Source organism: Pseudonaja textilis, chromosome 1 (genome assembly GCF_049901715.1).
Source record: "Pseudonaja textilis isolate UNSWEBS1 chromosome 1, rPseTex1.2, whole genome shotgun sequence".
NCBI lineage: Eukaryota > Metazoa > Chordata > Lepidosauria > Squamata > Elapidae > Pseudonaja > Pseudonaja textilis.
The window spans coordinates 263531655-263557003 of record NC_141990.1 but is presented as its reverse complement, the minus strand read 5'-3'; the positions used below and the strand labels follow the sequence as shown (position 1 = coordinate 263557003).

At 38.2% G+C, this 25349-nt stretch overlaps 3 protein-coding genes across 17 annotated transcripts in view; 2 read left to right on the top strand and 1 right to left on the bottom strand.

Annotated features, from left to right (window-relative positions):
• ATG13 (autophagy related 13) overlaps positions 1 to 3734 on the bottom strand; it is a 30121-nt gene extending 26387 nt beyond the window's left edge. For 6 of the 10 annotated variants that reach the window (XM_026707794.2, XM_087921450.1, XM_026707770.2 and 3 more), the window contains exon 1: positions 3071 to 3734. The gene's annotated coding sequence lies outside the window, so the exon portion shown is untranslated. Of the gene's footprint in view, positions 1 to 2789 lie in introns of all 10 variants that reach the window. The other 4 variants (XM_087921449.1, XM_026707778.2, XM_087921453.1 and 1 more) reach the window with 1 other exon arrangement.
• Positions 3735 to 3834: 100 nt separating this feature from the next.
• On the top strand, positions 3835 to 8657 carry HARBI1 (harbinger transposase derived 1). The gene is made up of 3 exons (XM_026707758.2): positions 3835 to 4328; positions 7003 to 7702; positions 7946 to 8657. Exons 2-3 carry the CDS (start codon positions 7033 to 7035, stop codon positions 8320 to 8322), a joined length of 1047 nt encoding a protein of 348 aa, XP_026563543.1. The 5' UTR covers positions 3835 to 4328; positions 7003 to 7032; the 3' UTR covers positions 8323 to 8657.
• Positions 8658 to 11526: 2869 nt separating this feature from the next.
• The window catches only part of AMBRA1 (autophagy and beclin 1 regulator 1), a 161066-nt gene continuing 147243 nt past the window's right edge, over positions 11527 to 25349 (top strand). Inside the window, exons 1-9 of one of the 6 annotated variants that reach the window (XM_026707746.2) lie at positions 11527 to 11733; positions 12500 to 12595; positions 18527 to 18763; positions 19547 to 19605; positions 20419 to 20602; positions 21125 to 21297; positions 22530 to 22596; positions 23185 to 23331; positions 24268 to 24680. In XM_026707746.2, coding sequence (XP_026563531.1) covers positions 18629 to 18763; positions 19547 to 19605; positions 20419 to 20602; positions 21125 to 21297; positions 22530 to 22596; positions 23185 to 23331; positions 24268 to 24680 — 1178 coding nt within the window. In that variant the 5' untranslated portion in view covers positions 11527 to 11733; positions 12500 to 12595; positions 18527 to 18628. Of the gene's footprint in view, positions 11734 to 12499; positions 12596 to 18498; positions 18764 to 19546; positions 19606 to 20418; positions 20603 to 21124; positions 21298 to 22529; positions 22597 to 23184; positions 24681 to 25349 lie in introns of all 6 variants that reach the window. The other 5 variants (XM_026707738.2, XM_087921432.1, XM_087921431.1 and 2 more) reach the window with 5 other exon arrangements.

The window sequence follows — 25349 nt, the reverse complement described above, 5'->3', positions numbered from 1 at the left end:
AAAGAATAATTGCCCCCTTTTTAAAAGCACCTTAAGAGTCTACTAACAAGCCACCCTGGCTCTTTGGAATAAATATGGCACACACTCCAACATGTCCCTACCAGTGGTGTGTTTCAAATATTTTTACCACCGGGTCGATGGCTGTGGCTTGGTGGGCACACTTTGTGCGCATGCACACACTTTGCTCATGCAAACACACCAAACGCACACTTTGCGCAGGCGCGGTTTGATTCACCTCCTGCAATCCTGCCCTCTCCCTGATGGTTCAGCAGCTGCTGTGCGGCAATTGTTAGTATGGGAGTCTGGGCGGATGGATGGGCCCAACACAGAGCATTGGAGCGAACCAGTTCAGTCAGTCTCTGCTGCTCATCACCACTACCGGCTTGGCTGAACCAAGCCGAACTGATAGAATATCACCACTGGTCCCTACCAAGAATAATGAGTATAATCAAAGACCTAATACCAAAGGAAAACAATACAAAATAAAATGCAAGGATCTTGAATTACATTATATAAAACATACAACAGAAATCAGCAGACTGCATCACCAAATATCAACTCTCAAAAGGCATAATGTAACTTCATTAATCTTCCTCTGCAAAGACAGTCTCAAGGGTAACTTTAGATGGGAAACTGGAAATTTTAGAACAAGCCAGATTAAAAAATACAAGAAAATTCTTGGAATTACTACATTTTGAGCAAGCAGCAGATATTTTAACTTTATTATATTAAAAGGTCTCCACTTGAACCACTCCATCACAGTAGCACAGATTATATAGGAAACAATCAACACAGATATGAGACAAAACCACCACCTTATCCACCATTTACAAGGCTCAAGGCATTAATAACTTATAAGATGCCATCTGCCCACAGAGCCATTCCATTAAAGCATGAACAAAGCATGAACATAGCAGGAAAGGCAAAATGTACAGTCTACCAACCAATAAACCTAATTTCTCTAAAATTCCTGCACTGATAAGGGTGATGAAAGCATATTTGGAGAAGTCTAACAATCTAAACAGAGATCCTGTCAAGGAGATGGCATGTACATGCTGTCATCATGATGCATGTGACTATGTCATGCATTTGCCTCCTAATATCTAATGCAAGTACTAGCATTTTGTATATCATAATTTATTATTTGCAGTCCATAAATATCCATGGCTATGGACTATGCTCAGAGACAAGTCAAGATGGTGAGCGTTTGTCTATATAGCCACCAGAGCTGAGCCAGACTTGATAGCACTAAATACCTAGGTTAGAGTATGCAAGGTACAAAATAGTTTTCATGTTTCAAGGATTAAAAAAGCTCCTTTCCCTCCAATTTGAAAACATGAAAAACAAGTTGTTCAGATCTTTGTAATAGTTACTTTAAACAACTATAATGAATGATAATACAGTCTTAGCATTGTATGCTTATTTAGTGTTCATAGAGCAAGAAAAATCCATTACCTTAATTAAGATCAGGGCAGGGCCAAACTTCCAAACACAACCTTGTTGGCATTTCACATTACAATCTCTCAATCTTTTTGTTAAAAAATGACAATTACTGGCATCAGAGATTAGCTAAACTGGTTTTGAATTTTACATTAAGCAAGGAAAAATTAAATATTTGACCTAATCAGCAAATATGAAATTGCTGCAGTACATTATCCTATAAAATGATCTCCATTAAGGAGGGCAGGGTATAGTAGGCACTGCCCTTCAATAAAGGTTGCTAGAATGGTTTTGGACAGCACATAGCACACCATTATACAAAGGAAACCTATTGAGGTTACTCCTCTTACAAAGTCTCTCATGATAGTTCCTATAACTGCAGCTTTCATTTTTCCTATGATATCAAAACACATCAAATAAACCAATGCTTTATAGTTCCTAAGAATGCCTGCAATGCCTTTATGACACCAGAGATCTATTATTGGAAATAAAGATGCTACACGCCAGTGACTGCAGCATACAAGTTTCCATCAAGAAAAGGAAGGAATATGTTAAAATCATTTTTGGCATAATGAGGTAAATGAAAAGAGAAAGAATTAAAAGGTATATTATTATATACCAGACTAACTACTTTAGTATTACGGTGGATGGAAAGATCCTAGAAGCCTAAATTTAAGTACAAAGCATGTACATATAAGTTGAAGTCATCCCTCAGACAACTCTCTTCTATTTAAGGCTCTAAATATGGGGCGAGAAACAAGAAGACAAAGAAGTCTTTAACTTATGACAACAATTGAGTTCAAAATTTATGTTGCTCAGTGAAATAGTCGTTAAGTGAATTTTGCCCCATTTTACACTCTTTCTTGCCACAGTTGTTAAGTAAATAACTGCAGTTGTTAAATTAGTAACATGATTGTTAAGTGACTCTGGCTTCGCCATTGACTTTGCTTGGGAGAAGGTCAAATTATCACATGACCCAGGGACACTGCAAGTTTATAAATATGAGTCAATTGCCAAGTGCCTGAATTTTTATCATGTGACCAGGGGATGCCTCAACAGTTCTAAGTGTGAAAAATGGTCATAATCACTTTTTTCAGTGACTTATGATTCAAATATGAATCATTACAGTAGTGCTGTGATTGAACACACATATCACAGTAAGCCATGTTTTTCTTTGATCAACGTTAGTTGAATTTACACATATTAACCCGCAATCTATTTAAAAGTCACAGTGGCTAAAAGTTCACTCACACAAATATAAAGACATTAGGTTTAATGAATGAATGAATGAACTGTGCAAACCCATCCCAAATACCAACTAGAAATATAAAGCCTGGGAAGATACATACCATGGTTGATAGTCTGCTAGAATTAAGAGGTCAAACTGCCCTGCCCATTTTCTGGTATGACTCATCCATTGAGATGGTCATCCATCAGCCCTTCTCAAAATCCAAAAGCTGGACTAGAGTGTGTAGACATCATAATTCTCTCTCTTTTTTCCTCTGCAGTTCAATATTCCACACATCATTTTCTTCCCCTTGTTTTATTGTAATTCAGGAAGAGCAGTATATTTGTGAGCTGTAACCTATGAAGATCTATATCTATTTGAGATGCAGGAGGCAATCGTTACCTGCGCAAGAGAGGCTGAGGTGACAATCCGAGGTTTCATCCCGGGATTAACCCAAGAGGCTTCTCCTAGCCTCTTTGCTTGGCCATATTCACTTGGCTTCTCTTACTCCCGACCTCTCCGTCTTGATACAGGATGGAAGATGCCTCTTTTTTTTTTTTTCTTCCTGTTGAGGACCTTCTCGGTTTCAGAGAGCAGAGAAACCAGTGTCTTTTGCAATGGGATCGTCTCTGTCCAACTAAGAAGGAAAAAGCACCAAGGAACCCCTGTGTCCACTCGGTAGGCGACTGGTTACGCTGCCTAAATTTCCTCGTTGGGTATAGCCAGGAAAGGCGCAAGAGGAGAAGGAGTCTAAATTCTCAGCTCGGCTCTTGAGGTGAAAACCCCGAGCTAAAAACCAGAATTTGGCCTTGGGGAGGTGGCAACACCAACAGCTTCTCTTTCCAGGCTTGGTTCAGACAAATGCCTCCGGCGAGTGGCGCTTTTTTCCGGGAAGAGCCGTCCGAGAAACTCTTGTGGGCAAAGAAAACCGCGGGCTGATCGCCCCTCTAACCGGGTTTCTTCGCTGGATACTGCGAGGGGCCGTGACGGCGCCTCACGACCACGGCCTCCCCCGGGATCCCGTCACCGCCGCCATTGCTGCTGTTTGTTTTCATCGGCTTAAGGCAAATGAGGCAATCGGAGCGGCACTTTTCACACGGAGTCCACATTATTTCCCCCCCACCCTTCTCCCGCAGTCTAATTTGTGCCTCCCTCCAGGGGAATTAGGCCGCAACACTCATAAGTTGATGAATAAAAAGGCCCGGGTGCGAATGTTTTTTTTTTTTTTAATATATCCCAAAATCATACTTGTGAAGAATCTGCGTTTGGGAAACGGCAGCTTGTGCGTCGTGCGAGAGTGGAAAACTCCGCCTTGTGGCTTTCCCGGCACCGGGAAGAAAACCTGGAATCGACGTTTTTGACTCCTTCGGACTAATCCTAGGATGGGGAGAAAGAGGTGAACGTGGAAGGCTGTTTCTTCTCCCCCACGACATACTTTTTTTTTTCCTGGATCACATATCCTTCACAGCCTTAGACATTCTGGAGAAGGCAGTCCCTAACGCCGACTTTCAGCCCTCCTAAATGACTTCCAAGCAAATCATTCCTTAACCCTGACAAGAGCCCCTAGGTAGGGGCTAAGGGCGATTGATGCAATGCTTCGTACTTCAAAGCGTTCTCTTACGCAACTTAGCTGATTGCTGTTTGGGCCGCTCATTTCAAAGTAAGTCTTAGTTTGTATCATAAATACATTAATATGGAATATAAAGTGCCCATAGTCAGCTGTAGGTGGTTTTGAAATGGGCTAATTCCATTTTTCTCTACCCTTGTCCAGCAGCTTCTTTGTCCTCAGGCCCCACTTTATCATATATATGCATGTCTAATGCCCATTCTCTCTCTCTCTTTCATGCATCTTTACTACCATCCATTTTCAGTGCTTCCTGTTCTCTTTAATTAAAATTGGTTCTTGGTATCTTAAATCTAAGACAAGAGTTCCTCAGAGTGATTAATATTGACCTTCAAGGGTTGATGGGATTATCTGTTATTGTTTGTAGTACTAATTAGTTCAAGACTTGAAGTGTTATTTATTTTCATATAATATTGGGGGGTGGGGTGTCAATGAAGAGCCTGAAATTTCATGAAGTGGTCAATGTGCTTAAGATTTGGGGACCCTTGGTTTAGGACCATAGCAAGTAACCTGCAATACATGCTAGGTCAAAGTGTGGTTGTGTGATTTGTGGCTCAGTATGTCATACAAACAAGTTTTCTACCTTAATAAAATAGGCGTTGCCAGGATCAATTATTGAAGGTCCCTTTGTTTTCCAAACAATTAGTAGCTTGAGAAATGTGTTTGGCTGCACAAATAATCCCCTCTAAATGTGCTGGTATCGAACAGTACAGGGATTCACAATAATGGATTATGCAATTTGTTTAAGCGTATAAAGGTAAATGTTTCCCCTGCCCACTCAACAAATGAGTCCCAGCCACGAAAACCAACACCAGACTCAAAACAACACGGGACACCACCACCAATCCCCCTCATCAGACCCAGGCCCAAGCCCATCCTATAAACGATGGACAACCACCATCCAGAAAACAGACCACGGCTGCTGCGCCAGCTGTCGCACCCCCGACCCCAAAACCAAACAAGCTGACACACGCCAAGAACACAGACCCAGACCCCAAACTCGAAGCCAGACTAAAACCCAGAATGCTACATCACAGCCACCCGCTCAGGACATCACATCAGAAAACTCAGGAAATTACACCACCAGAACTCAAGAAGTTGCAGCACAGCAAATGACCCAGGATATCACAGCACAAGACCAAGGATACCACAGCAGTAAATATCACAAGGTCATCACACAACCCATTACCCAAGCCGTTAGTACACAGGAGGCTAATGGAAAAGAGATCAAAACACAAATGACCCAGGAGATTACAACACAGGACCCAGGATACCACAACAGAACTTGCAAGCCCATTACACAACCCATTACCCAAGCTGTTAAAACACGAGAGGCTAATGGAAAAAAGATCACTACAAAACAAACGACCCAGGAGATTACAGCACAAGATCCAGGATATCTCCACAACAAAACTCACAAGGCCATCACACAGCCCATTATACCAACATCAACTTCATCAACCAATCAAGAGGCAGCAGCGCAGCCAACTAGTCCAGCACACCAGCGCCCCCCCACCAGTATTTATAGAGAGACGGCAGCTCCGATCACACACTGCTTGCACTAGCACAAAGCCAAAAGCACCAGCCTGAGGATGGCGAGTGGGACCTCGCCGAAATGTTGCCAAGATACCAAGATACTCTTAATCTTACACAGGAAAAGACCAGAACACACCTAGACCTACCTACCTACCTACCTACCTACCTACCTACATACATACATACATACATACACACACACACAAACACACACACTTTCCAATTATATTAATTATACTTTAATAGGTTAAGTATATTAAAATACTGGCTGAACAATAATTTCCAACTGTAAGGCTTGACCTCTGTTATTTTGTTTGACATATATTATTGTACCTGGAAGCAACAAATTGGAGATAAAGTTCAAAAATTGAGCTAAGCACCAGAAATAATACTTCTAAGGTTAAAGACGTATTTAGTTAGGGATATAAATATCCATGTATTTTTGCCTGTAGTTGATGACCTGTTAGATGAAAACACATATAATTGGCATTAAATGTTAGATTGTATAGATTTGGAAATTAATGATAGTTATATTTAATGAGGAAAATTGTGTAAATGATCATAAGTTATATGGTATATAACTGGCACAAAACTGGAGAAAACAGATTAATGTTTAGGAAATGTTTTCCTAAACTTGTTTGACTGATTTTGAGAATGTAAACATATTACCAATTTTTTATGGAATATATACACTTTGAGTTTTATATGTGACATTGGGTCAATAGTAATTGTATATTCTTTCATGCTAAAATATTCCCTAGCCCTGTAAAATTTTAACTGAAAAAAGTCATTTAAATTTTGCCAGAGAGATTGCTACAATTCATCATTAACTGAAGGTCAAGAGCAAAATCTCATGGAGACCTCATTTCCTCCTTTTCCAGTAAAATTTATTTGCTTGGCATTTGGCACATAATTCTGTAGGAAATCTTTATTACATACTGTATCTTTTGCTTGCATTCACAGAATATTATACAGTACTTTGGTTTTACAGCAATAATATCAAATAAAATGAGAGTTCCTATTTATAAATGAATTTCCTGTCCTATTCAAAAATTGTGCTATTTAAGTCAATGTGATTTATGTTGAACTAAAGTAGGAAGAAGAGAAGGAAAATTGTGCAATATGCTGTATTTTCTTTTTTGCTTTCTTTTGACTACATTCTTTTCTAATGAAGGTCAATACAGAGAAGGAAGATAAATCTATTATGGCTATTCCCATAGCAGTTATTGATTGTGACCTCTTGCTCTATGGACGTGGACATAGGACACTGGATCGCTTCAAGCTGGAGGATGTTACTGATGAATATCTTGTATCTATGTATGGATTTCCACGTCAGTTCATTTATCATTTGGTGGATCTTCTAGGTGCCAATCTTTCTCGTCCTACTCAACGATCCAGGGCTATCAGCCCAGAGACACAGATTCTCGCTGCATTAGGTTTTTATACTTCTGGCTCATTTCAGACACGCATGGGAGATGCTATTGGCATTAGCCAAGCATCTATGAGTCGCTGTGTTGCCAATGTTACTGATGCCTTGGTGGAAAGAGCCTCTCAGTTTATTCATTTCCCAGAGGATGAAGTGTCAATACAGCATATGAAAGATGACTTTTATGAGCTGGCAGGTATGCCAGGTGTACTAGGATTGGTGGATTGCAATCATGTAGCAATAAAGGCACCCAATGCTGAGGATTTATCGTATGTGAATCGAAAGGGCCTTCATTCTTTAAATTGCCTGATGGTGTGTAATGCCAGGGGAAAGCTGCTAAGTGCGGAAACACATTGGCCAGGAAGCCTGCAGGACTGCACTGTGCTTCAGCAGTCAGCTCTAAGAAACCAAGTTGAAGCTGGTATGCAGAAAGATGGCTGGCTACTTGGTAGGTTCATGCTGATTACTAGTTCTCTAAATCTGTTTGAATAAAGTTCTGATTGATTTATTGACATGTAAAGTAATCCAAACATAGTTGCATCATAAAATGCCCTTTATAAATATAAGTATAGCTTAACATGTATATTTTGTTCCCTTTGCTAGGATTTCAGATTCAACTATTGGTTGCTGAAAATAAAACTAGAATCTTTAGCTCTTTACTAGGAATCTCATTTTTTTCTTGATTTTACAGGTGATAGTTCTTTCTTTCTTCATACCTGGCTAATGACTCCTCTGCATATTCCTGAAACACCTGCAGAGTACAGATATAATATGGCACATTCAGCAACTCATAATATTATTGAACGAACATTCAGAACACTCCAGGCTCGGTTCCGTTGTTTGGATGGATCAAAAGGGACATTACAGTATTCTCCAGAAAAAGCAGGTAACATCATCCTCGCTTGCTGCGTCCTTCATAATATCTCTCTGGAGCATGGGATGGATATATGGTCTTCCTCATATTTGGAACAAGTGGAACACCCAGAGGAAGAATTTGAGCACATGGAATCTCTTGACTCTGAAGCTGACAGAGTTCGCCAGGAATTATTGCTTACACATTTTAGCTAACCAAATTTGAGAATATCAAGTTGGTTTTAAGAAAAAAGATAGAAGGAAACATAGTTTTTTATAGAATTTGTCAACAGGACTATATTATTTATCAGTACTTTGCAAAAATAACATATTGAATGTGTGCATCTCTAAGTATTTTGATTTTATTGCACATGTATCTATGAAATACATGGCTGTCTTCAATGTCCATCTTTATTTAAAAACAACCATGAAAATATATAGTAACATGCAATCTAATAGGTTTATTTTTCTGATAAAATCCTTTATTTTGATGTTTTGAAAAATGTGAAATTTTGTTTTCTTTGAAATTAAACTCAATTTTAGTTATCAACGATTTTAGTTATCAACTGTATTTGTGTAAAATAACATTTGTGTTGAAATATGGTAGAGTTCTCAAAAGATGTGTCGCTTCAAGATTCATATTCTCTTACACCCTCAAGAGTGTAGGTCACAAGGATTATATCAAGAAATATTTCATAACTTGCTTCTCCCACCATGTGATACCTGTGAGCAAATCTGAATACACCTTAAACTACTTTGATAATTGCCAAAAATCTTTGTGAACTTATGTGGTTCCAAAAAAGGCAAATTTAGATCTAATCAGCATCAAAAGAAATATAATTTTTGAAGCATGTAGAGAAATCTCACTTTATTTTGCATTGGCCAGATCTCATTTTGACTACTGTGTCCAGTTCTGGCAGTGCATTTTAAGAAAAAACTTGAGAAATTGAAAAGGTTCAGAGAAGCACAGCAAGAATGATCAGATAACTAGAAATTAAATCAAATTTTTTGAATTTAAATGCAATTTTAAGAGTGGGAAATGTTACCCAAGACATGATTCAACCCTTAGACCTGGGGTGTCAAACTTGCATCGTCATGTTGTCATCACGTGATGTATTGCAACTCTCCCTTTGCTAAAACGGGGGTGGGCATGACCAGCGCATGATGCATCTGGCCTGTGGGCTGCAAGTTTGACCTTCCTGCCTTAGTCATCTGTCACAGGTGCTTTAATTTAGATTCCTGACCTGCGTACTTGACTATAAATGGTTTGTTTTAGTTCACTGATTCTGTAACTAACTAGCAAATCCAGATCATGTAACCAACTATTAAACTTAAAGCCTGTGGTTAATTGGGCTAAGAATGTGGATGGTCCTAATTTAACAATTACTCATTCAGCAACTGAACTTGCAACGAATAGATACAACTAATCCTAAAGGTGTGGCTGTCAAAGTGTCCTTGTGCTGACTTGATTGTACTTCAAACATGGAACAACCAGCCTAGATTTCTGATCATCACAGCATTCCATGATCACGATTGTGATTTTTGATCTTTCCTGCCAACTTCTCACAAGCAAAGCCAATATAGATGCTGATAGGAATCTGGAAGTAGCAATCATATGAAGACCTTGCTTATAGATCCAGATGGCTCTTGCTAAATGATGGTAACTGAGGACAGCTGGAATTGCCATTGCTAAGTTGCCTGTATACATTATGCTTTATGATTGCATCTTTTAGTTACAGAAATTCCAGTCACAATACCTCTTGGGTGAGGACTGCCTATACTAAATCAAGTAACTTCTTTATTAAATCAATTTATATGGCTACTTACTTTGTGAATATGACTTGGCAACTACAATATGTTAAACTAATTAAAATAATATTGGCAAAAAATAAACAGTGGTTCTTGAGGATAAATCCAAAGAAAGCAATTAACAGACTACCTAATAAGCCCATTTAACCTACTGATCCCCAGGCCCTGGAATATACCCAGGTCTTCAATGCTTTACAAAATGTTAGTAGAGTCAAGTCCAATCTGATTTAAAGCTGTATGGAATTCCAAAGAACAGGTGCTATAACAGAAAAGATATCCTTCCAAGGTCTCACATGATGACGTTTACCTGAAGGAACCTGAAGCATGCCCTTCCTGTCTGACCTAGTGAGATGAGTAGAGACAACTGGGGAGAAATGGCCCAAATAACCCAGTTCTATCCCATGGAAAACTTTATAGGTGACAACCAACATCTTGAATTCTACCTGGAGGTACACTGAGTTACTATATTTTGTGAAGCAGAGGTGAAATTGTATTTTGCAGCTTGTTGCTTGATAAAAAAATGTTGGTTTTAGAAGATTACAACCTGACATTTGAATGGAATGGATATTTAGGGTAGGATAAAATTAAAATTAATGTAGATTTTAAAAATCATTTTAGGGTCATTGGTGATCTCTGAACTTCATGGTTTTCTTGCAGACCTTTCATTACCAAACTAGATAACATTATTAATGCTACCATAATTCAGTCCAGGACTACAAACATTCTCTTCTTTTGAAAAGTCACTTTATTAGATGTGTCATATTGAGAATATGGAATAGATATTAAGTTTGTGTGAAACACTTATGAGGATCTCAGTCAATAAGTATTCCATAGAAGAAAAACTGCAGACAAAAAGAAATGATTAACATGAATATAAGATTAAATCAAGAAAGCAACTGACGTTCCTAAAAATAAGTACGTGTACCTTTTTGTTATAAAAAGTAGCAAAATAAAATACCTAAAAAAATTGAGATGCAAAGTACATAGTAATTTTGTCTGCAAATTTTAAGCAGAAACACAATATGCTGAATATTAAATAATTGTGGGATCCTTGGTAATCTGAGTTTTCTTGCAGACATTTCAGTACCAAACTGGATAACATCAGCAATGCTACTGTAAGAATATTCTATAAGAAATAATTTTATTCTACATTCTATAAGAAATACTTTCATGTATCATTTTAAATACATTTTAGTTTGATTTATGAATTAGCTAAATCCCCACACAGAAATCTTTTAAAAGACAGGTGGACATAATGTATTTTAAAACTACACGAGTGAGTTTTCTTTTTAACCAGAAACTGTGGATATGTACGTCTTCGGAAAGATAGGGAGGAGAAAGAAAGGGGAAGCATATTGTTATCTTCAGGCTCCCCCGCCCCCATGTTTGACGAGGATCAAATGACATCAAAACTGAAAGATCTACATCTCGCAAATCCCGTTTTTTCTCTTTCCTTTCGAAGCGCCCAGCCCCGCCCGTCAGCTCCGCTCTCTTTTCGACTCCTCCGTTCGATTGGCTCGGTGCTCGTTCGCGACGGCTCCAGGCTCGACTTGCGAGGTGCTCGGCTAGGCGCACTGGCCTTGATAGTAACCCGGAGAGGCAACGACGAGAGAAAAGCTGCATTGGGAAGGAGAAGGCGGGGGAGATCGGCGCCGGATTTGGGGTCTTTTTCCCCCACCCCTCCATCCCCCGAAATCAGATCCCGGCCATTTCGGTAGCCGTCGCGCCCCCCTCCCCAAGGAAAAACAACAATAACGTCCGGCCGTTTTTGAGGGGCGTTTGAGTGCGCCGCCGGGCCTTGGTCGCTCCCTGCCCCAGGTAGGCTCCGGGCCTAGAGATTCTAGGCCTGCTTCCCCCCCTCCTCCTGGGAGAGGCCAGAGTGGCGATTTTCGAGGGGATGGCGGGGAGGGTGGAGAAGGCCCAATGGGCGCCGGAGGTCGAGTCGCCTGGGCTACGAGGCGGTAAGGCCTAGCCTGGCGCCTTAACTCCTCCAGCCCGCCCACCTTGAGCACCCGTCCTTCGGTCGAGGAACCTACCCTCGCATTCCCCCCCCCCCTTTCCTCGGGCAGACTTTCAGGAATATCGGTGCCACGAATTGGTGGGGTGGAGGTGGCGAGACTCCCAGGGCCAACCCGCGGATGTTTTCATGTGGGCCAGCCTCCCTTCGAGCGAAAGGCCTCTGTTGAAGAGGCTTTGTGTTGTTGTTTTTTTGAGGCATCTTCTGGCATATTTTAATTCCCCACCCCCCACCCCGTGGAGGTTTGTTTGTTTTTTTTTGGTTTTACACGTACCTAATCTTTCCTCCTTCCTTCTGTTCTTTTCCTTTTCCTGCTTCTCTGTTCCTCTTTGAAAGCAAAGATGGATGTTGGGGTTGTTGTTTTTGCTCTGGTTCCCGAAGAGGACAGGTAGTTTGGCCTGCTGCCTTCGCTAGAAAAATTCTCCCAGGCTTTCCCTGATCTCTTTTATCAAGAAGTGGGGTTTTTTGTTTTTTGTTTAATAGTGAGCAAATAGATAACTCTGTGAATGTTTATTTGAATGAGAAAGCAAACAGTGAGACTTATAACCTGTGTCATGACAATTGCAGGGGAGATCGACTGTTCACCCATTAAAAGGAGGGTTGCTGCTCATTGTGAGACAATAAATGCAATCTCGCCCATCCCAGTCTCCCCAACATCATATGGTAAGTTACAATTATACCGATGCAGGTTCTTTTATATAAAAGGAAACCACATCCTCGTCTTTTAATATCTATATTCCTGCCGGAATGTATATAAAGAAAACTTCTAAAAAAATGGATCTTTTTGGAACAGTTCTAAAATAAGCTCTCCCCCCCCCCAACCATTGTTTTATGATGTAATAATATGTATGAGTTGCAAGGATCCCAGCATTACACCTCAATTTCAGCCCCCCCCCCAAACCTCCCTCAATATGCTGCCAATAGAGAAACTCTTATTATTTTTCTACCAGTGTTTGTACTTTTAATAACACCAGTAAAGCTAATAAAACACCCTTAAAGCATAAGGGTATGCTAATACTAACCCTCAAGCAAGGAAGCTTTAATTCTTCTGCTTCCAGGTACTTCACCCATTTATAAAATCCATCAAAAATAAATGTTATGTACTTTGAAAGATGGTATAAATAAGCCTGGGGTTCAATCTAGTCTTGTCTTCTCCTGGATATTATATAATGTAACATAGCTTGGGGAATTCAGTGATAGTGATAAATATTTTAATATTTTAGATAGACCAATAAAGTATTTGCAAGTATATTTTTGAACACTCATTCCAGGTAGCCTCCTCTCAACTTTGAATATGCAAACAAAGTAGTTGAGGAGCCTTGTGTTCTGTTCACCAAATGAGAAACAGACCTTTTTTATAGAACTTCTTGATATTTTCATGTTTTGCAAATGTGATTTTAAGGGGCACTGCAGTCGTTTAAGATACTGGGCTTGTTGGCTGGAAAGCTGACAGTCCAGGTTCGAGGTCTTGAGTGCTGCGAGATAGGGTGAGCCCCCAGCTCCTACTCACCTAGCATTTCCAAAGCAAGCAAATGTGATTAGATAAATAGGTACCACTTTAATCGGAAGCTAACAGTGCTCTGTGATGTCATCTGGCCACATGACCATGGAAACATCTTCAAATAGCGCTGGCTCAATGGTTTCAAAATGTCGCCTATAGTCTGCAATAACTAGCAAAGTAAAATATTCAGGGATCCTTTACCTTTTTTAAAAAATGTTTGATTTGGTGTATTTTATGTTTCTCTTAGCCTACTTTTTAAAATCATCTTGAACAATCCCATATTCTCTTAAAATTTTGTTAAAAAACCATATCAATGTCAGTTTTGTAAACATGACAGGTTTCATGGAACAGAATTCCCACAGAGCCGTAGAACACACCCAATCAAAATTGCAATATAGTCTTCCAGTGGCATAGCAGGGAAAAGTTATATCCTAATATTGGTACTAACTATCAGACTGGATAGAGTTTTGTGAAAGAGGCTTTGTTCCATATTTGGCAAACAGAATTCAAAGTTGCTGTCAAACAATTTTGTATTTGAATATTGCAGAGTTGAGAGAAGAATACTTGGAAAGTGTTCAAAAATAAACTTGCAAATACTTTACTGACAATGTACAGTTTACTTTTATCTTCACTGAATTTCAATTTGTAATTAGTGCATACTTTTTAAAATTGAGTTAATTTAAAGAACTTTTAGCTTCCCTAGTATTTAATTTAGGTTAGTTGTATATCATCTTGAGATTTCATTAAGATGTGGCCAGATGCTTAATCCCACTTAAATTTAATAATAATAATTTTGTATACTGTTTTTATCTTGTTTAAATATTGTTAGCTGCCCAGAATAATGTATTTGATATTTTAGTGGTAATTTTATTAAATGTTATTAAAAAGATAAAATATAAGCTTAAAAAAAGAATAATAAAAAAATAAAAAGTGAAGAAAATAAAAGAAAATAGAAAACAGGGAAAAAATAAGAATAAAGTAAAGGAATAGTAAAGGAAAAGAAAAGAAATACCTTATATAAAAATGATTCTGCCTTTCATCACAAGTGTAAACAATTTTAGTAAATTATCACCTTTAAAATACAATAAATGATCTTTTCCCTTATCTATAAATAAATCCTTAAACCCTTGTTACAGTCCCAGTCAGCAAAGTACATTAAGGGTTACAAGAGATAACATCTATTTTAACTTTGATAAAATAAGTAAATTAATTTTGTATTTCTTTCTTCTATTTTTTAACAATCTTGACTTTAATCTCATCAAATAATGTATCAGTAAATCTAATTCAAATGTTCTCATTTAATTGTCTTTAGTGTCTTCTAGCTCCCTGTAGTGTGCAACCTTCAAAGTCCCCAGCCTATCATGTTTTTTAAGGAATTCAAAATAAAAATATTTTCTGATGGGAAGGATTCTTTATAATTTATTCCAAATTCTCATTTCAAATTTATCTGAATCCTTAGTCCATTTATAACTTTTATAATTTTTTAAAATCAAAGTTTTAATCACCCTTTTGCTGTATATTCCAGATTTTTTTAAAAAAAGTCCTCAAATTTGTGCTTAAATCTTCTTTCACAAAGGATTGACAAAAACTCACTAGGTGCTAATAGTTCCAAAGGTTCCAAGTAGCTGGAAAGCAATTAATAAGCAATTTCTGACAGTGATTCGAAAAGGAAGTATGTGAACCTAATGCCCATAAAGGTGTTGACTATGGTTTGAGCAAAAATGACTCCCTCATTTCAAGAGCTTTGAACCTATCGGGGACAGGGGTCTTACAGTCTCCTCACGAGGAGTGATTTATGGAGCACTTGTGGGGTCATCTCGACTCTTCATTTTGTAGAGGCATTACAAAGAGCCAATCGACTTGCTGGCTGTTTATTCCACTGCAGTCATCAGTTCCGTTTTTTAATGTCTTCAGTCACGCATTTGAGATGGATGGCCATATAAATTGAATGAATTATTTAACTTATTTAACTATCATCATTGAAAGGGGTTTAAAAAGTTATTAATTGCTGTAAATGATGGCCTCATGCAGTAGTTAGAAAGAATCAGAAGATGAATAATTCAGAATTAAAACAAGTTATTGTTAAATGATGGAATTGAGAAGTTTAATTTGCAGAAATGTTTGCACAGGCTATTAACCAATGCATTATAGCTATGCCATATCTATTGCAAGAACAAGGACTAGGCAAATGAATAATGAATCACTTTTAATAAAGTGAAAAAAACACCTTTGTACGTTCTAGAACAGGGCTGTCAAACTAAGTTAGCAGCCCTTCTGAAAATATAACACCTGATTTTAGTAGGATATACGTCTAAATAAACAGATACAGGTAGTCTTCATCTTACGGCCACAATTGACTCTACATTTCTGTTGCTAAGCAAGACAGTGGTTGAGTTTTGCCCCAATTTACAATATTTTTTTGCCGCAACTGTTAAGCAAATCACCACAGTTGTTAAGCAAATCTGTCTTCCCCCATGTGGCCCCAGGACAATACAACTGTCATAAATACATGCCAGTTACCAAGTGCTCCAATTTTGATCATGTGTCCATGGGATGTTGCTGCAAACGATTGAAAATTAGAAAAACAGTCATGTCACTTTTTTCAGTGCCACTGTAATTTTGAACGGTCACTAAACAAATGGTTGTAAGTCAAAGACTGTATGCTTGAAAGTTGTTGTATGAAACTCTAGATATGTACTAAAAAGACTTTCTATGAATGCAAAACATCCACATAGAGTATGGAAAAGTGAGAAATCAGACATGAGATTCAGGGTACTCACTGTATTGGTTGAATTGTTAGCACTTAAATTGCTTATAAGAGAGGACCGTTTCAAATTGATATCAATTGTGAGTAAATGACTACAAAAGAATAGCACAAAAGATTTGTAAGCAACTGACACACTGTATGTATATAAAATGGAAGATGGTTTTATGTTTTGTATGTGTATGTTTGTTTTTAATTTTTTTTTTGAAGCACTGTTTCCAGGGATGATAGCCTTTTAGACTATGTAATTCATACCTTTCAATATTTTAATCTTCGAAGCATGTTCTATAGTTAGTTATCTTGTGTAATATATAGTTTTCCTAGTATCTGTGTATTGGAATGTTCTTTCTGATTGGGAAAGTCTTATTTATTGCCTTCCTTAGTTTGTTCCAACAGAAGCTATTAATAAGAAACTTGTTTACAAAAATGCCTTCTTATGACTAATTTGTTATTTGTCACATTTTATTGTTATGAAGAATAGTAAAAGAAAGCTTAATTTTTTTCTACGTGTCTGTCTTAGATTGTTTTGTTTATCATTCAGAAATGCATTAATTCCTGCTTTACTTGGAGGAGGAAGAGACTGTTAATTCCTAATGCCATTTTCTGTAATCAAAGGTTTTCTGTGAGCCTGATCTATGATGCAAAGGTTATATTCTGGACTGGAATGTTAAGGGTATTTTTCAGCAGTAGGAATATTTAGCCACAATTTGCAATTTTAGTCGAAGTAAAGATTTAACGTTTATATTCAGTTGATAAATTAAGAAAGGACTTAACCATACCCATATTTGGCTAAGAACTCCTCCAAGACATGCCAAATATTTATTTCAAGTGCTTTTAAGTTGAAGAGCTTGTTTACTGATACAGAAATTAAATTAGCAACCATATCCTTTGAAATATATACGATTTATACCACACCTCTATATTTGTATAAGCACTTAAAGTGACTGACAGCAATTAAATATAAACAGTGAACATTACGTTGATTACACAAGCTTTGTACAATTACTAGAATTCTTTGTTATCGGTTTAGGGACCTTGGATAAAATTTATTTAGGATATAGAATCTGTAAAATAAAAGGTTTTTTGAATTTATTTTATCACAGAACAGTGTAAATTGTGCAGAAGGTTCTTTTAAAAACTCGATCAAGTTTGTTTAACAAAGACAATTTCTCTTGTGGCTGATTAAAAATACTGTCCTTCATAAACGGCTGATGTCTAGGTCAGCAGTTTGTAAGTCCTCAGTGAGATTAAGATGGTAATAAGAACTATCCAGTTTCCTTTGGTTGTTTATAGAAATCGATATGATTATTTTTTCCTGTAAGCTTTCATAAGCTAATTAAAGATTACATTTTACTTCCACTTGTTATGTGGCATCTGTTACATCACCTGATTCTGTAGGCAAAACCTGCAGGAAAATTCTGGGAATGAATAATTGACCTTTTATAGAAACCAGAAAGCATTATCATAATAATAAAGGATTACATTTTTCTATGTGTATGGCTACATTGCTTATTGGGTGAGCTAATTTTGAGGACAAACTCTAAATTTATCTGATTTCATTCTAGATAATACACTGTATGCAAAATATTTCCAAAAGAGCAATACAAATTGATCTCTACTTTTATTGAAATGAAATACTTAATTAGAATGCCCATATTTCAAAATTATCTTGAAATATATATTAGGTAAAAATCAGGGATTTGATTCATTATGTATTTCCAGTCTAACAATATGCTCTAGCATATCAAAATGTACTTACTCTATGTATTTATATCCTGCCTTTATTATTTTTTCAAGTAACTCAAGGCGGCCAACATATCCCACATGGCTTTCTCCTCCTATTTTCTCACAGCAACCCTGTGAGGTGGGTTGGACTGAAAGAGTGTGACTAGCTCAAAGTCAGACAGCTGGCTTTCATGGCTAAGGTGGAACTAGAACTCACAGTCTCTTGGTTTTGGCTAAGATGTAAGTAGAACTCAGAGTCTCTTTGTTTCTAGCCTGGTGCTTTAACTGCTAGACCATACTTGGATGGAATTTGTATATACTTGACTGAAGCAAAAATGTTTAGATTCTTCTGTATATTATTTTCAATCTCCTATGTGGTGGACTTAGAATGGAAATGAGAACCTGAGTTTCATCATTCTGCAATTTGAAATGTGTTTCTTTCAACAGGCAGTACATTTAAATTGTCCTTTTGTATAAAGGTGATAAAGAAATCTTAAAGTGATGATGAGTGTTAACGATTAAATGAATGATAAGCTCTTATGTATTTGTACTGACCCTAGGAAACTTTTGTCTTAGGCCCTGTTTTGAAATACCTCTTATCTAGATTTCCATGAAGATAGCCTTGCAAGATGTGGATGGCCCTTCTGTAGATCCTTGGCACTTGAGATTGAGTGTCTGTCAGTGACTCATTTTCTGCACTAAAATCATGAAGGTTGTACCAGAAAAGAATGCTGTGCGAATCCTTTGGGGCCGAGAACGGGGAACACAAGCTTTGGGAGCACAGCGTCTTTTGCAGGAGCTGGTTGAAGACAAAACCCGTTGGATGAAATGGGAAGGCAAGGTAAGACAAGCCATGTAGCAAATATTGATTCATCTAGTGCAATATTGTCCACTATGATTGGCAGGAATTCTAAAGGGTTTTTAATGTTTTCCTGCTTTACATGGAGGCACATCAATGAAGAATCAGTCATCCAGGTAGAGTTGCCTGGAAATTGAGCCATGGCAACTGGACTGCTTGGTTCGAAACGTTTTGCTGCTTATCCAAGTAACTTCTTCAGTTTGAGCAAATTGGTTAGGGGGGGCCCTTCTATAGGGACATTTTGGATTGACACATCCTTAATTATATAAAGAATCTAGTTTTCAATGAGCTGTGGTGTGTAAGTGCTTTGCTTGTATACAATTCAATGTACTATATTTGCAGATAATAGATTTGGATTAATTGATATTGTATATATGCTGATTTTAAAGCCTTTATGACACAGAGTTCTTCAATGTTTCTGACTTTGCGGACCGGCGGGAGGAGGAGAGGGGATGGTTCCACACGAGTGGCTGGCAAGCACGCACACACACGCAGTTCCATTTGCATGAGTGGCGTGCACATGCACCTAGCGGGCACTTAAATGGAGCGTGCACACGCACTAGCCAGCTGTTTCCTCAGCCTGGTTGCAAACCCCTCACAATCCACTATTGGGCTGTGGCCCACAGATTGGGGACCCCTGATATAACATATGGAATTTTAAGAACATATCTCATTTTCCCAATGTTGATTTCATAAAGCAAAAATGATAGTACATATAGAAAGTACTTTGAGCTTAGAAACTGTTCTATACTTTTTAACTTTCAGAAAGTTGAGTTACCGGATAGTCCACGCTCCACTTTTCTGCTAGCATTCAGTCCAGACAGGTAACATTTATTTGTTTTTTTTATTATGTTTAAAATATGTTCTGTTTTGGAAAAGATACGTTTGGCAAAATAATCAGACTTGTCCAGACTTTGAAAATTTGATGTGTACTATGCCTTTCTACCAAAGAAATAATATTTAGGGTGACTAAAGTGAAGAATAAAATGCTAAAATACTATAACACTATTAACATAGTCATAAAATAAGGAGTTCAGTATCCAGATTGGTTATTCACTAAGTGCTTGCCTGAGATAAAAAAGATGGCTTACTATTAGAAGTACAACTGAGCCCAGAATTTATGTTGCTAAATGAGACATTTGTTAAGTGAGTTTTGCCCTATTTTACAACTTTTCTTGCCACAGTTATTAAGTGAATCTGGCTTCCCCATTGACTTTGCTTGTCAGATGTCACAAAAGGGGATCAGATGATCCTGGGACACTGCAACTGTCATAAGTATGATCCAGTTTGCCAAGCATTTGAATTTTAATCACATGACCACAGGGATGCTGCAATGGTTGTACGTGTGAAAAATGGTCGTAAGTCACTTTTCAGTGCTGTTGTAAGTTTGAATGGTCACTACATGAATTGTTGTAAGCCAAGGATTACCTGTAGTACTACCTTGAAAAATTTTACAATTCCAGTTTGTGAATCATCATTTAAATTAAAAAGCGGGTTAGTTTATTATTGTTTTTCTCAAGTTGAGGTCTCTTTTGGAAGTGTCAGGTTGGGAAAGACTAATTTGGTTAGAGTTATTGCTCTGGTGTTTCTCCTGCTTATCAGTTAACTGCTTATTGTATCTTTCCCCCCTGCCCCAGGACTCTCATGGCATCAACTCATGTGAACCATAATATTTACATCACAGAAGTGAAAACGGGCAAGTGTGTCCACTCACTAGTTGGACATCGGCGCACACCGTGGTGTGTAACTTTTCATCCCACTATCCCAGGGCTTATTGCTTCAGGGTGCCTCGATGGAGAAGTTAGAATCTGGGATTTGCATGTAAGTTCTTTCTAGCGCACATTTATTTCTCCTTTTATGCATGGATGATTGGTCATGGGGAAGTTACTGCTTTAAAAGTACATCCCTTTCCACTCTAAATCTATAAAGGAACACCAGGTGGGTTCTGGATTAGTTTTATGTATTTATAAAGTCTTCCCATAAAACTTTGTGGCATGAACGGGTATTTTTCATGATTATTCTTCCTTAGTGCAGAAGAGCCGAAATGTTTGTGTTGACTCATCTTTTTCTTGTTTCTCTGGAATGTGTGATAATTCCTAGGTAACTTCAACAATGTATTGCAATGTGCTTGTGGTAAATGAGGTAAAGAATCCTAGTTTCACTATGCAGGATGGGGGCCTATGTGATTAAAAAAAAAAAAGGATATGTGCTGATCTTTATTATTCAGTTCTAGATGTAGCTAAAGAATAGAATAGAATAGAAACATGTTTTGGACAGGTTACTTTCTTTTTAACTTTTCTTTGTTTCAAAACCATTGGTGACTCTACACTGACTTGCTCTCAGGGTGGAAGTGAGAGCTGGTTTACAGATAGCAACAATGCCATTGCATCCTTGGCTTTTCATCCAACGGCTCAACTTCTGCTAATTGCAACAGCCAATGAGATTCATTTCTGGGACTGGAGTCGCCGGGAGCCTTTTGCAGTTGTGAAAACAGCTAGTGAAATGGAGCGAGTCCGGTGAGTAATCCTGGGAGTGTATCTAGTTAACAAGGAAGTAGAGGAGTAACTGTTGTTAGGAGAAATCCTCAGATAAAATCACTTGAGGTATATTTATAGATCAAAAGTGAGAAGGAATAACTGATGAACAGGATGGGAGATCACTATGTTGGCTTTGGTGTTAAATTTGATATTAGCACATGATGATGGTTAGTTGTTTGGAAATTAACAGGGAATGATACAAAAGTTCTTCTGAGTTTTCCAAAGGAAGAGCGTGTTCAAAAGTGGTGGTTAGTACTTCAATTTGAGGTTTAGCAATAGTTCTATTCAAATTCATAGCTGCAACCGCCTACTGTTACGTTTCTTTATCTGAACTAAAGTGAGACTGAGATAGTATTGCTTATCTAGATCAGAGATGTATGCCATTTTTAATTTCAACTCACCTTTCCTGTTATACTTCTTTAACAAATATAGCCTTTCACAGTAGTACAGCAAAGTACTTGGGCAATAGTATGTGATATGTTGAGTGACATAGAAGAAACTAAGACTTATAGAATATGCAGGTGGGCATGGATATTTATTAAATGAAAATATATTAAACTATAAAAAGGCAGTTGCTTTAATGATTAATATTACTCTGGATATTTTGTTAGCCAGAGGCATCGAAAGCCCAACTATCTGGTTGATAGGATCAAATTGCAACATAAGTCTTGCTGAACTTGAAAACTAAAGACTGTTTGAAACTGCCCTGCAAAGATTGTGCTTACCTAGGAATTAGTGTTTGAAAGGAGACAAATAAGTGAATGAAATGGGTTGTTCTTTTGGAGGCTTTTAGGTTAAGCTAATAAAAGCTGGAAAATAATATGATCCCAATAACAATCCTACAATTACCCAATGCACAAAAGATATAAATGCATCATGTTGAATGAAATTAACATTAACTGTTGAAATTATAATTTACTTTAAATAACTTCTATATAATATGTATAACTTGAAACTATTCTAATTAAAATTAGAAGCATCGCTAAAATATAGGAGTGTGTGTGTGTGCACACGCATGCATGCGTACAGCTGATTCTGAAACGATAACTGAAAATATTATTATTTGCAGCACTGTTGCTGGTTAGAGAGTTAGATGCAGCCTAACTTCCAAAAATCAGGCACTTTTTCTTTCAAAAGCTAGAAATTTGGCAAGTTTGTTAGAACTGGCTTGAACAGCTTGAGTTAAAATTAAATCTTTCTTTCTATTTCAGACTAGTACGATTTGATCCCCTTGGGCATTATTTACTCACAGCAATTGTTAACCCTTCCAACCAGCAGGTAATTGTTTTGTGAATCATACAGAAGACATTATTCTGTCTGTGAGAAGCTTGAGGTTTTTTGGATGTAGCATGAAGATGCTTCATAATATAGTTTTCTGTGTTATTAATTTGGCTACTATATGTATATTATTTTTTAAACATAACTGGTCTGGAATAGTATGATCCAGAATCATTAAAACTCTAGGTTGTAATCTGAAAGCATTTGAATGGGTGACTACTGGATAACCCATTTTAGTCTTTGATACAAAATGGGAGGACACAATAGAAGACAAGCTTATACATAACTAATTTATGAAATGTATGACTGAGCTAATAAGAATATTTACATTACCATATTGCAATGTTTGTTGGCTTTCTTTGTGCTGACCATTTTTGAGCCGTGCTGCTCTTTGAAAGAACTGTACTGTATCTTTATGGGAATATAAAACATTATTACATGGAAATTTCTGAATCTAACCTGACCATTCTAATAAAAGATTGTTAGTAATTCTATCCAACTCAAGAAAAGCATTTTCTGCTTTATCTTTCTAATTATTTGAGGAGTTCCCCCCATGAGTTGATTGATTGTGTGCACTTTATTCTGCAGAATGATGAAGAGGTGGAAATACCTGTGGATAGTACAGAAATACCACATTACCGTCAACGTTCCATTCTCCAATCTCAACCAGTGAGACGCACACCACTCCTTCATAATTTCCTGCATATGCTGTCATCACGCTCTTCTGGGATCCAGGTGGGAGAGCAAAACGCCATGCAAGACTCTGCTACTCCCTCCCCTCCTCCTCCTCCTCCCCCACCTCCTCCACCTCCACCTCCTCCTCCTCCTCCTCCTCCACCACCACCACCACCTCCAGCTAGTGAAACCTCTAGAGCATCTGCCTATAATGGCCTCAGTGAGCCTGTCAATTACCCCTCAGTAAAATGTTGCCAGCATCTGGGGGTTTTGTGCCTTTGCAGGCGATGTTCTAGTGCAAGACTTCCATCTTCTCTCTTCCCATCCCAGGACAACGCCCCTTCCACATCCTCTGGGTCCACTGGCACTTCCTTTTCTTCTGTGCAAATGGAACCTTACCAACCCCAGGAGCAGGCATCTTCAGCGCAGCAGGAGCAGGGACTCCTTAATCGACCATCTGCTTTCAGCACTGTTCAGAGCAGTACTGCTGGCAACACCCTGCGCAACTTTAGCCTGGGCCCCACTCGTAGATCCCTTACTGGGTCTTTGTCAGGCCATCCGTCCAGGATCCACCCAAGACAGATGGCCTCAGGGTTGGAGGGTTCTGAGTGGACTCGAACAGTGTTGAATATGGGCCCTCGCTCTGAGTTGGAAGGTATGCCTCCTCCTAGAACCAGTGCCTCTTCAGTGAGTTTGTTGTCGGTACTGAGACAGCAGGAAGGAAGTTCCCAATCCTCTGTATATACTTCAGCTACAGAAGGGAGGGGTTTCCCAGCTCCTGAAGCTGAAGCAGAAAGCACCAGTAGTACTGGCCCAAGCAATCCAGCCAGCCTTCGCAATGAGCTTCAATGTGACTTGAGGCGGTTCTTCTTGGAATATGATAGGCTTCAAGAACTAGATCAGGGGATAAGTGGTGAACCTAGTCAGTCACATCAGGCCCAGGAAATGCTTAATAACAACATTGAGCCTGATAGGCCTGGTCCTTCTCATCAACAGACCCCACATAGCAGTGAAAACAATTCCAATTTGTCACGGGGGCATCTGAACCGCTGTCGCGCCTGTCACAACCTGCTGACTTTTAACAATGACACACTTCGCTGGGAAAGAAGCACACCCAGCTATGCACCAGGGCAGTCCCAAAGCACATTTGAGGGGGTGCCATCCAGCAGTAGCCAGCTACCACCTTCTGAGAGAATGGAAAGCCGAACTTCTCCCTCTAGCAGGCTGCCCCTGAGAAGATCTTCTAATCCTCAAGAGGAAAGGACTGTGAGAGGAGTCTTTAATCAAGAGACGGGGCACTGGGAAAGAATTTACAGCCAATCTGCTTCAAATAGACCTGAGAATGTATCACAGGACGCCTTAAACCAGGAAATGCCTGAGGAAATTTCAGAGGAGGATTCACTCAGGAGGTAAGAACGCTAGATTTTTCTAGCTAGATTCCATCTTGATTTGTCTTTGAAGCCCCACCAAGCCTGACCTATTCTGAGTGTTTTAATATAAAAGTGAAAATGCTCTTATCAAAAAAGCTAATTACAAAAATAATTTGGTATTTGCATTACCGGAGAAATTTTAAAGGCTTTGAAATGTAAGAAATTAAAATGGTGCAAGGAAAAAGAAAGATGAAACTTTCTAGGGGAAAGTGACTTTTCTATTCAAAACTTAAGTTGCTGAGAGACTTTGCTTGCATCAACTACTTTTTTTACAGTAATTCCCATGTTCTTATGTTATGTGATAATTATTTTAATTGTAGATTTAACAGTAGAGTTAAGAAAATAGTTCAACTAGTACAACTTTGATCATTTTTAAAGGAAGGAAAATAGTCATCTTGGTACCCTCTGTATTAATGAAAAATACTGTTTTTGCTTTCCTTTTTCTGTAGAATTGGGCACTACATTTAATATTTTATACTTGCACTTTCAGTATTGATAATAAAATAACCAGATACTCTAAAATTCACATCTCAATAATTTCCCACTCTGCTTCTTTAATTTTTTGGCTAATAGAGAAAGGAGGATGGTGTTTTTGCCCTAAATTTATCTAATGTTAACACTGTCAGGTGCTTTGTTTTACATGAGTAA